At 49.7% G+C, this 12,636-nt stretch overlaps 1 protein-coding gene and 1 long non-coding RNA gene across 2 annotated transcripts in view; both read right to left on the bottom strand.

The window, feature by feature from the left end:
- LOC126540110 (uncharacterized) overlaps positions 1-12,636 on the bottom strand; it is a 613,572-nt gene that overhangs the window by 99,213 nt on the left and 501,723 nt on the right. Inside the window, exons 11-13 of the mRNA XM_050186902.3 lie at positions 10,683-10,934; positions 9,480-9,606; positions 8,736-8,939 (exon numbers count right to left, since the gene is read on the bottom strand). Of these exons, the coding sequence (XP_050042859.2) occupies positions 8,736-8,939; positions 9,480-9,606; positions 10,683-10,934 (583 nt within the window). The remainder of the gene's footprint in view (positions 1-8,735; positions 8,940-9,479; positions 9,607-10,682; positions 10,935-12,636) is intronic.
- On the bottom strand, positions 1,913-4,082 carry LOC126540169 (uncharacterized). The gene is made up of 2 exons (XR_007601478.3): positions 2,673-4,082; positions 1,913-2,035 (listed from the first exon to the last, which is right to left on the bottom strand). It is a non-coding gene; the product is annotated as an uncharacterized lncRNA (long non-coding RNA).

Raw genomic sequence — 12,636 nt, 5'->3', positions numbered from 1 at the left:
GAACGCCGTCTGAGGAGCCTTCGCGCAAAAGCTTGCCGTCGATTTCAATGCTTCGCCCTTCAGGTGAAACTATCCAATATTTCCACGAGCCCAAGGGCTCGTGGCAGACGCCCAGGCAGGGTGAAGCCCACCCTATTAACTTGCCGGACAAAAATAAAGTTTTCACCACCACGACCACCACCACCGTTATTATTTTTTGTTAAATACAGGTCCTTAGCCTCGAAACCACAGAAAAAAAATACGGGCACACGCTACAGCGCTCGAAATAATTAGACGATAATAGGTTTCCTACAACCCGGTTTTGGTTTCGTTTCCCAGTAGCTATTTGTCATGACATCGACTACTTTGTTGTAACACAGGCAGAACAACCGGACTCACAGAAAGGCACATTAGACAGCACAAAGCGCTAAGTCTTATCCATAATGCGCCTTTCTGTGTGTCCGGTCGTTATGCCTGAGCTACCAAAGTACAAGATGCCATACCAACAGGAAAATATATGACTACCCTCATCGATTTGTCACGACGCGGAAGCTGGTCACACGGGAGCAGTGACCACCTTGACGTTTGGCGGACCCTCCGGCTCGCTCGGCAGTCTTCTTTGCTGCTATCCGTTGCGCGGCCCGATGTAGCATCATATCAGGCGACCGAGCAAGCCAGAGAGAGCGACAAAACGTCAAGAACGATCTGCTGCCACGTGACCGCCGTCTGTGTCATGGCGTCACGACATACGTCTACTGGGAAACGAAACCGTAACTGGTTCGTATAATAACTATATAACAGAGTAAATGATTTAAGGCGCTCCGGCGCTCGCCAGTATATTTTCTGGGGTTTCGAAGCCAAGGATCTTCAGGTAAAGCAAAAAGTGCCAAAGTCAAAAATTCATTAAATTGACTAATGCAACTCAAGTTAAAATTCATGCAGAAACACTTCTGGTAGTTTCCTAAGCATGCGTAAGCATTGGTGCCGCTTGCTCGTCTCCACGCAGCCCGGTGTCATTATCAATGTTATGGAACTTGATCCGATCGCTATAAACCCCTATCAACCCTCATCGGTCGTTCGTTTATCATGTCCGATAGCGAACATGATAAGACAGGTTCAATTAAGACAGAATTCATTATGGCAGTCCAACCCACGACCATTGGTGTAAATTAAAGTGAACTTAATAAACCACAGTTAATTGAGGCACTCGAACCCTCGACCTTTGGTGGGAGTCGAACCCACGACCTTTGGTGATAGGTGAACTAAGGTTAATTTCACGAAGCTGTTGCAAAACCACCACTACATTTGCTGAGGGAGGTATGCAACGCTTTGTTGATGGTTCGGATGCTTGTTTTGAGCTTGTTCTTTATTGAAACGCATGCTGTTCTGCGTTTTGTATGGACAATCGCAATGAATGCATGCACTGTTCGCTTCACTTTGCTGAGCGCTTGTAGTCTTGGCCTTGCGGGTTTATGAGCCATTCCATTTTTTGCTCACTTACGGCCCAGGTGAAAATTTCCAACTGGGAATGCAACTGGTTCCAGTTCAACTGGTTTATGGAACAATTCCCAGTTGGTCCCCATTGCAACTGGTCCCAGTTGATCCCCGTTGCAACTGGTCCCAGTTGATCCCCATTGCAACTGGTCCCAGTTGGTCCCCATTGCAACTGGTCCCAGTTGGTTCCCATTGCAACTGGTCCCAGTTGGCCCCTTTGCAACTGGTCCCAGTTGGTCCACATCGGAGCAGGTTCCAGTTCCTATTGCAACTGGCATCGATTGTGCAACAGGGATAGTGAGCCATGGCCAGCAGGAACCACTGGTAAACGTTTACATACTGGGATTCAAGCTGGCCATAGCTTGTTTGCTTTTTGTGGTTGCCATCGTGTGTCGCAAAGAACCAGCCGGTTCAGTGAACTTTACGCAGCCAAAGCAGCTTGGTGTTGAAATTTGACATTTATTAGAACACTTGAGCTTGTGTTTAGCGATGAAACGTCTTGAATGCTCCCTTGATGACCTTGCACACGTTTACACATTTCGTAACTCTTGCACATCACCATCTGAAAGAAATATTTATATGCATTCAGTAAAAAGGCAACCACTTCATACAAGCAATTCTACTTATACATCATACAGACGTGTATCAGTAGTGTATGCGCTTCTTTTACACGTTAGGCTGAGCTACAGGTGCGCGCCAGTATACGCTTAATACTTCTATGTGCTATTCAAAGCACAAGCCTTGCACGACACTGGTTCGTATTGACACGTTAACTTTTCTCGGTAACTGCACTCACCCACTGACCACTTAAGTTTATCGCTCTGCGCAAGGCGCACCTGCATGGCTGTAACTTACTCGAATGTTATCGTTGATTCTATTTGTTGTACTGTATATATGTTATCGCCTAACCTAGGGTAATCAGATTGTATGCGCGACACGAATTGTGTAGTACTTTCTGGAAGTAATGCGGGCACCATCGTTTACGCCAGAACCTTCGACAAGTTATATGAAAAAAACAAAAAACCCTACGCGTTTGACTCGGGCTCAAAAACAAGCACCAAGCTCGCAAGCATTGATGTGTACATGCAAACGTCACGTAGTAGAACACTCGAGTCAACGACAATGTACTGCAGTATTGACACCTTTGTGATAAAGAACCACTTGCACTAGAAACATAAATAAGTTCAATATATAATTACCTCCAAATGGCAGAATCAAGAGCAGGGAAAAGTGCGCACGTCATTCCACACACGATGGGTCCACAAAGCCGCGTAGTCGGTGTTAAAAGCAGGTGCCATCCATTGGCCTGTAATCATGCCGTCTTCCAAGGGTGAAAATGTCCAACACTAATACTACTTAAATGAGGTTACGCAGGCAATGACACCACAGGTTCCTCTAGAAAAATCTTCACAACCGCGCACGCTTCGCTCCATGCCTCGCTCGAACAGCTCGCTGTTAATATGGCTGCCGAACTACGCCGTCACGTTTCCACAGTTTCGTATTTGTGAAGTTTCTCGCTATTAATAAATAATACGCTATCTATGTGAGGTAACAATTTTATTTCACTTTTATTTGACATAATTTAAATTTCTTGCTATATGATTATTATTGTTTGAGCCATAGAGGTTTCAGCCGATCATGAGAAGATACGCAACTAAAATGTTTTTCTTTTCAACATGGCGGTTGTTGTGGTCATGGTAGAGCACGGTCGGTGTAAGCATCATAATATGATAATATTCTTTCACCGTGTGGAAGAGTGTACTAGTCTAACCATGGGACGCGTAGTAAGCGTGCGTTGTGTAGCTCTATGCGCTGCGGAGCATTTTCTTTTTTTTTTTCTTTTCTCGTAGGGAAGTAACCGCCGTGCTGCAAACACCAGTTGTTTCCACCAAATGCCATACAGCTCACTAGCGCTTAGCTAGGCAACAACGTCAGTGGCACAAAGTTGGTGCAACACTACAATAGCACCGCGGTGTCGGTCAGGCACGCAGCGGTAACGTCATGAGACGAACCAATATGCCTCTGTGGACAACTAAAGATTAGGGCCAACATTCACAAATTTAGTGCGCTGAAACTAAAGCACGCGTACGTGTCAAGGCAATGTGCTCCACATTTACGCAACAGGATCCTGCACGATTCAGTTATCCATATATATAAATCGTGTGTCGGTTAAAATCCATCTCTAATGTACCCCTCGTTGCAGCATTATATCGCTTAACTTTTTTATGTTAACAGTTGTACGAGTACAGATCCCAACTACTAGCAGTTGCTACTATACAACTGGTCAAAGTTCCAGTTGGAATCCAAATGGAACCACTTGCTTCCAGTACAGCTGGTTCAGGTTCCAGTTGGATCCCAACTGGGACCATTTGCTTCCAGTACAACTGGTAATGGTTCCAGTTGCGTTCCAGTTGCATCCCAACTGGGACCATTTGCTTCCAGTACAACTGGAGATGATTCCAGTTGGATCCCAACTGGAACCAGTTGCATCCCAGTTGGTTTCTAACTGGGACCAGTTGACCTGTAACTGGGACCAGTTGGTTTCCTACTGGAACCAGTTGGTCCCAGTCAATACCAGTTGGAACCAGTTGGATTCCAGTTGAATATTTTCACCTGGGGGGGTTAAGAGCCATCGCTTAAGGGGGTATGAGGCATTCATTGTCTTACGTGACGGACAAAGTTCTCGTTCGGTAGGCATAGAAATCCCTACGGATTTAATATCTGTCCCTTTATAATATGTTGTCCCTTTAACATCACGAATCGTTACGAAAGTAGGGCGTAAAAACAAAATACACATGAAGCTTGGCGGGTCCTCCGGCGCAGGACAAAGCAAGTGAAACGTTAGGATGCCCCCTTCATACCGCATATCGCAAGTCAAACGCAGGAGATAACGCACGCAAGGTGTACTCGTACATGGTGCATCGAATGGTTCGTTCCGATACGCGCACGCGTTTTCGATCGCGCTTGTCAGTGCCTACAGGGCTCACTCTCGCTACATTGTAGGCCTGAAGCAATCGCTGTGAATTACTGTACTTCATATTTCTCAGCACAGAAGAAGGAGAGAGAACACGCGATCAAGGAACACGAGGTGACCAGTACAGCGGCGTGCCATGCACTGCACACGATATGATGATAAATAGAACAAGAGCGCCGCTCGACGCTCTGGTGTGATTTTCTTTCACACTGTCGCTCGCACGCGTCAGACGAACCGCCAAATGCGGGAAGAGAACGCGGCTAAGAGAAGACCGCGATAGCGAATGGAAATGACAGCGGGAACTGCATTGCCGGCTGCACAGACGCACGCATTCTAGATACGTACACCCGCGCGCACAAAGAACAAATAATGATATACAAAGAAAGACAGAAATAAGAAAAGAACACGAACTACAGAGCAAGAAACGTCCTGTCCGGACATTCCATTGGTCCATCTCTCGCGCACGGCTCTTTAGGCACGAAGAGCCCGCGTCAGCAGAGTCAACAGCCGAGTTCCGACCGACGAAACAAGAGCACGAAAGTGATGGATAAACACAAGGGCGACCGATGGGCGCAGCGACAACCGAGCGTATCGCGCGCGCGCGTCTCGTCAGGCAGAAAGCCTGCAGGCTAGCTTCACGGAGTGTCCCCGCGTTGCGCTGCTGCTATCTGTGCCGTGACAAATGTCGCGACGCGACAGCAAAAGCCGCCTCGGGAATACGGCGGAACGGAGCATCGGCATCTGTGAGAGCAAACAGACAGCACCCGACGCGTACACAAGGGGTACCGCGGCGCTCATAGTAATTGCGGGGCTCGTCGGGCCCCGATCGGTGCGCGCGCGCGCGATATATATGTATATATAAACACGTCCCGCAGAGGGCCGGAAAGAAGGAAGACAGACAGAAAATAGACAGGCATTAAGCATGCGCGCAGCACCCTCAGTACGCACACGCCTCATAAAGCCCCCGCGCGAGCTGGCGATAAGGCATCTGCGCAGCCGCTAAATGCGGGAACAGGAACGAGCATAACGAGGTATTAAGGCCGCGAAAGAGAAACAGACAGTGGCTTAGGTGCGAATAAGCCGCCGCGAATCGAATCAAGCGCGAGGGAAAGGGAGGACCCGTTCGGCCGATGAGGGAGATAAATGCGAGCGCGGAGCATTTATCCGTGCCAATGAACGCAGCACAAACGTCAATGAAGAACAAACGAGGATTGGGAGAAGGGCGAGAGAAGGAGAACAAGACAAAGCGACGCGAATGAAGCGAGAGTGGCGCAAAAATCACGAACAAAGTGACGAATTAACCGAGGAGGATAGAGAGAGCGCCGCAGAAAGACGTGGGGAAGGGAGACGGTGACATTGCGACAGACGGGTGAGAGGGGACGCGAAGAAGAATAATCTCACGGCAGGGAAGGGGGGGGGGAGACAGCGAGCCTCGGGAAGAGTGGGTCGCGAAAAAAAAAAAAACGAGAAGCACAGAAGCAGAGAGAAGAGTCATCGTCGTGATTAATGACGAAGAGATGCGCCATTTCCTTCCCCTCTGGACGAGCTGGAAAGATGGCACGACGGCGTACGACGGCGAGGGGTGGAAGCGAATGGAACGGCTGAATTAATAACAAACACAATTAATCGCCCGCTGCGCGATAGCGTATGCGCCACGGCTTCTGCAGCCCCGAGGCGCTCGCTTCCGTGGCCGACGACGATGACGACGAGTGCTGTCCGGAACAGCGGCGCGCAGAGGACTACGTTTGCGCTGTTTATTTGTTTCTTTTCCTTTTCATTCGATGTCGCTTTCGTTGCGCTTACAACTATGCATGCGTCGAGCGAGTCTGAGCAGTCTCTCTCTCTCTCTCTCTCTCTCTCTCTCTCTTTGCTTAAGCCTGCTTGTAGATTCGATCGCCTTCAATATTGTTACGGGAAGAAGAGAAGCACTATGTTGTGTTTGCTGTACATTTCGAGACAACATTGCGTCCGATTCACTTTCTTTTCGGAGCGCCAGGACGGAAGACAGAGAAACGAGTAAAGCACCCTTCTCGCTAATTTACCACGTGATTGGTTTAGGCATTGATTGACAGGGCTACAATGTGATTTCGTCATCGCGATGGTGCTGCCAGCGGAACGCAAGACACCCGAGCGTACCAGGACGCGACTGTAAACTCGGCAAAGACAAAATGTATGTAGTACAGAGTTTCAATATGATGCTCTGGCGCTGGAGTGCAAGCTGTGAGACTTGCTCTGATGCTGTACCGACAGCCATCGCGGCTTATCAAAGCGCGTTCTGACGATCAGGAACAGGGAATAGTATAGGGACAAGTGCACAAGCATGATAGCGATCATGACTGGCCGACGCGAGGCGCAGCTTCCACTCACTCGGGAGCCAAGTGACTACAAAAAAATACTTCCTACCTGCGCCTGCGAAAGACTGCACAGAAACGTTATCAGCGTTGGTTTGGCAACTAGAATACAAGTTGGTACGTCCCTCCATTCAATAGAAGTAACCGTGTTTAAGACAATGATTTCGGCACGATGTAGAGAGCACCATTACTAAATTATATCAACGAAAAGCTTGGCCCTACCATTTCTAAAACCTTAGGACTCCCTTCATGCGCGACCTGTCAGCACACAGATAATTAGTTGATATTTTCGTGGCAAAATGATATTGCCATTAACTGTGAAAGATCTTTTTCTGTCGTAATATATAATCGGCGATTAGCCCTGTCACTGTTGGTTATAATAATATGAAGATTGAATGGCTGATATTTTGAGTTTATCGTCCCAGAGCATACAAGCGCTCCGAGAGACGCCGAAGTGGAGGGCTCCAGGTAAAGTTCGATCAAGTTTATTTAACGTTTCACACAGGGGAATGAACCCCCGACCTCCTCACGTTTAGCAGCACAACGCCACATCCACTATGCCACCGCGGACGGCTAACAGTACGCTTTCCTTCCTGAAACAGCGAACATTTATAAATGGCGACAGCGCCGAGGATGCATCGTTACAACCAGTCTTCAAGCTCGCAACGGTCAAAGACAATAAAGAGTTTTAGAACAGCAAGCGAACCCACCAAGCGTTGGGAAAGGGGGGGGGGGGGGTTACGCACAAGCTCCACTGTAGGCACTGCGCGCTTTCTTTATGTTCGCTTTGCTTTCTTTTGTAAGCCCGGTGGCTTACGTCCCTCAACGTTTGGGCACCCTAAACTAAATCTCCCTAATGTTTCGTAGCGGCGGTGCGCCGTAGCGACAGTGCGCCACCCCCGCAGTCATAAAGAACTCCGCAGGTTGTCCCGCAACCTGCGGGACAACCTCCGTGAGCGCCGTTGATCAGGCGCACAGACACATGACCCTTCCGGCCGTGCCGAATGTCGCCCAGTGCACGGGTGACCCTTTTTCTTACTCCTTTTATTGCGATGTCAACTATGTGGACTCTCCAGGCCCATTTTTACCGTCGCCGTCGCCGTGATGTTCTGCATAAAGTGCAAGGGCGATAACATCATCGCCGCTCGCCGCATGCTGTAGGTGCGAGTGAAAGAGCGCGAGGAAAACCGACGATCGCGGCTAATCTCGCGCGCGCAAGGGAGGAAATCGGGGAGGAAACACGCCGTTTTCCGTCGCGCGAAAGGCCCCGGGGGAGAGGAGGTAGGAGGGGGCGGCGTAGTAGTCCGGCAGCAACTGCGTATTGCGCGACCGCGCGCGCTCTTTTTTTGAAAGTAATAAGCGTCGGCGCCTGAGTCCATAGACGCGACGGCAGCTCATACCTTTGTGCGTGCTGCGTTCTTGCCGCTCAGTTTGCGTTGAAGCGATGCACCGTACGAAGGTCACTTCGCTCGCTGCTGCTGCTGTCGCGCTTCTTCACGCCCGCGTTTTGACAGCGAGTGTCCGCGGTCATCGAGCGTGATGTATTGTTTGCCTGGGCGCGCTGACACCATGCTCGTTAACTTAAAAAGTAAGCGAATGTGTACAATTTCATACGGCCGATAAAACTACTATCCTTATTTCGTATAGCTGTGTACGCATTTGCTATCGAAATCGATGTTTCGTCTTTTTGGGCAAAACTGCGACTTGTTTTGGTTTGCTTTCCTTTCGCACAATGTCCACACACGGTATTGATCTCGTCTCCATTTCCCTCTTTTCTCATGTATCTCTTAACCTCGCCACATCCGACATGCTTCGCGCACTAGGTAATTGTTTGTTTCTTTAGTTTTTTTTTTTTTTTTTACAGTATTAAAGTAGGCCCTGTTACCGAAAAGACGAGTTTCCGTCTGATCTACCATGGTTTCACCTTCACGTCTCACCTTGAGCGACAGCAGGTACCGGCCTACGGGCAGCGTTCCCGCAGGCAGGAGCAGGTCCTTCCGGGAGAGGGCGCCACCGCTGTGCTTGAAGACGACGTGCGACCCTGTCGCGTTCAGGACGGTCCACGAGTACCTGATCTTGGCCGAGATAGGGCACGATGTACTGACGGCTGCCTCCACGTACACGTTTTCGTTGAAGCGGACCTATTATCGGACAGAAGGAAAATAAAAAGCGGGAGAGGGAATAGTAGAAGGAAAACATCATAACCTGTTTTATAAAAACGACCGACACTATTTTACATTGACCAAAAGTGTAGTTTCAGTCGCTTACAGCTTATATACTAGGAACCACAAATTGTTAACATAATTACATCCTCCCACCCTCTCCTTAATTTCTGTAAGCCGTGGCACCAAGTCAAGGCGCCAGTGTGACGCCAAACGCACCTCTGTGCAAATAGTTTTCCAGCTGAAAAAAAAATCGAAACCAATCGATTTTTGCTTTCTGTCCTAGTAATAGGAATCGTTGCCATATTTTGGAACGTACTGCCGTCGAAACGTTATGTATTTTTGTCGCGGCAGAAGCAATGTCAGATTGGTATGCTTGGCTGCGCTGCACAGCGGCAGTCCTTCTATGGCGCAGCCAGAATGAGTTCTGGTATTGGAGCGGAAGTCAAAACTGCGCTGCTGTACGTCTGAGCTGCTTGCATATGCAGCCTAGATAAGTTATGCGACGACGTCACTCACCTCCGTGAACCGGTGGAGGCGCAGTTCGGGCTTGCTGCAGGGCTGCTCCGTCGCGAACACGTTCGTCTCGAACTCGGCGCGACTGAAGGCGTTGTAGGCGACAACCTTGATCCAGTACTCTCGCACCCTGTTCACACAAAATGCAAGAACGAGAGAGAGTGTGTGTGGTAAGCACGCAGACTGAACAGGAAGCCGGAGAGCCACAGAAAAAGAGAAGGCAGTGAGATTAAACAACTAATCGTATAACACGGACGTACTCTTTTCTTTTTGCTTTGTATGAAGCTCTTCAACCTCGAAACCGAGTGACATCCAACATTGGACGCGCCAGAAGACGGCGTGCATCAAGCCACCATGATACTGGCTCATTCTGGCACGCATTAATTCTCTCGTACCCCCAAAATATGGTGCGCGGGGAGCGACAGGATCTTACAACACTTAGACGTTATACGGAACTTGACGACAACCCTGACGACGAAAACTCACGAGGATTGCCCTTAGAACTGCTGTGGCAATGAAAAGACAGGTGATTGTAAGAGCAAAGGCAGCACAGAAGCTCCGACACAGTAGCAGCGGATGGTTAGATCTTAGCGCAAGAAAATGAGTGGGTATTTTCCTACTTTTATCACGTGCGTGCATGTAACATGCTATCTTGTCACGCGCGTTTCCACACGGCATATTACACGCAAGTGCTTACAGGCCGTTTCCTTAAAAAAGCTGCATAAATGGTGTGCGGAACTTATTGCCTGTCACGTGCCCGTAGTCTAAGCTGGTTTACTCGTATCCCGGAACCTCAAAGCATATTTGTTTAGTACAACGAATCTTTACTCGTAATCTCGGACGTCATTTTCCCCCATAGTTTACCTTGCGGCACAATACGGGTAAAGAGCTTTAGGGCACGCACGTGAACCTGAAAATCATAGATTTTTCCCTCCGCCAAAAGTCCCACGTTAGATTCCTGGAATCGAGGCCTCTTCTGACTAGGTATTATATTTTCCTTTCCTCTCTTCTTTTGAGGCTCAACAGTGAGTTCGAAAATTACCCGTGCGCTTCTGCTACGCTAAGGCGGCTTAGCTCTTGACAGCTGACGCTGCCACGCGCATGCGCGCATGCGCCAAGAGTTAGCGGCGACCCGAAGAACCTGGGACAGGACAGCATTTCAATCGACGCCTTTCTACACAGCTAACGTAGTAACCCTGCTCGCACCTGGTGAACGTGTGCGACACCTCAGGTCCGGCGCTGACCGAGACCGGATTACTGCCGTCTCCAAAGTTCCACAGAAAGGTCAGGTCGCTGCCCGTCGTGTAGACAGCTCGCAGGCGCGTAGGCCGAGCCACCAGCACCGGTCCCAGGACGTTGATTCCGTTCAGGTTGGTCACCCGCTCGACAAGACGAAGCACCAGCTCTGGCGATGACACAGAGCTCACGTGATTCTGGCAGGTTACCCTGACCGCGTAGCTGCAAGAGGATAGAGGAGGGACAAGTAAACTGCATATGAAGGCACTTCGCACGTGTTCCCACGCTGGAAAGCAAGCTTAGCACCACTCTCACTTTTGCGTTTGCTTAGGAGACTCGCTTTAGTTCCACAAGAGCTACAGCTCGTGAACTGCGGCGCCAGTCCTTCCTAAATATGCTGCCCTTTTTCTTTCTCTACAGCGCTCATTGTTGGCATACTTATAGCGACATACAGCGAGTGTCACGCACGCTGCTATGTAGACACTGGGCCATAATGCTCGGTCGGGAGAATGAGCTTTCGTACCACAGCTGTTATGACGTCATCTCGCCTACGGCGGTGTTGGTTGACGTGGAAGGAGTGAAACGACGAAGAAAGAGCGAAAAAAATTGTCTAATGGCATTTGAAGAGGTTACCCTGGGTACATACTTCGCATGCTATTCCCGGTGAGATGGTGAAAAATGTAAAAACGGGAGTGAGGAAAAATCAATAAAAAGGAACACACACACACACACACAAACACACACACACACACACAAACACACACACACATGCTAATACACACGGGGGCGCGAAATGCACTAACACAAAAGTTATTCACAGAGTCCCAATGATGACTGTATAATGCAAGAACGCCTTAGAGGCGCGCAATATAAAGCCAAGACACTGCCGCGGCCCGAGTACGTCTCGACGCTCAAGTCGCATGTCACATGTTTAAAGCGTTCCTCACGACAGCCCTTGAGCTTTTAAAGCATAGGCGAATACGAACTGAGCGGTCAAAATACTGATCAACGCCGCAGGAAGGACACGACAGCATGGTCGATAAATGAATTTTATTGCGACAGCGATTATACGGAATCACCAGGCTCCGCAGTCGTCGCTTCCATGCTGTTGCATATTATGTTCCCGTGCGAAAACAATGAAAGGGCCCGCACGCAGTATGTTGGTGGTCACGTCATGTGCTCAGGGTGCGAGAGAGAGCATGCGAGGGCAAGGCGAGAAGGCTGGTGACTTGACGCGCGTCGTTTCCCGCGCGGGCAATGTTGGCGGTCACGTGATCGAGCTCGCGTTTCCTCATCGTCGGGCTAAAGAAGAGCGTGCGTCTCCTCCCGCTCTAGCCCGGCCGTGAGTAGGCACGCGGCCGCACATACGCATCCCGCGCGCCGCATGCCGGAGGCAACTTGCTGCGGGTTCCAGGCCGAGTGCGAGGTTAACACGCAAAGGCGAGCCGAGATGACTGGTGGCTTCATGCGCGCTCTCCCACCGCGCGCCAAGTATTGGAGGTCGCGTGATGCGAGTTTCACTTAAGTGACACAGTCGAAATGGCGAAGCGAGCGGCAGCACGTAGCGTTCGCCTTGAGACTCCGCTGCCGGCGCTGGTCATCATGGTGGCGTTGTGACTGCGACCGGTCGCGGTCAGTGAATGAGATCCGCTCATGTTTGTCCGCGAGCGTAACGCCGTGTTTGTGCGTGCGTAACGCCGAGCGTAACGCCGTGCGGACGTTCACTGCAATTTACACCGTCTACTAAACTACGAGCCTTAACAACGTGCAACTGACTAATACTTCGCTATCGCTATCAATGAGTAACCTTTGGGTCGAAACTGCCACATCGGAATAAATAAACGAAGCAGCACCTTCATCACTCGATAGCTCCGTACTTCACTATTTCAAAAGGAGTAAACTGGGCAAAGGTAAACATACAGGA

Source organism: Dermacentor andersoni, chromosome 2, assembly GCF_023375885.2.
Source record: "Dermacentor andersoni chromosome 2, qqDerAnde1_hic_scaffold, whole genome shotgun sequence".
Classification (NCBI taxonomy): domain Eukaryota; kingdom Metazoa; phylum Arthropoda; class Arachnida; order Ixodida; family Ixodidae; genus Dermacentor; species Dermacentor andersoni.
This window is presented reverse-complemented; position numbering and strand designations above follow the sequence as displayed.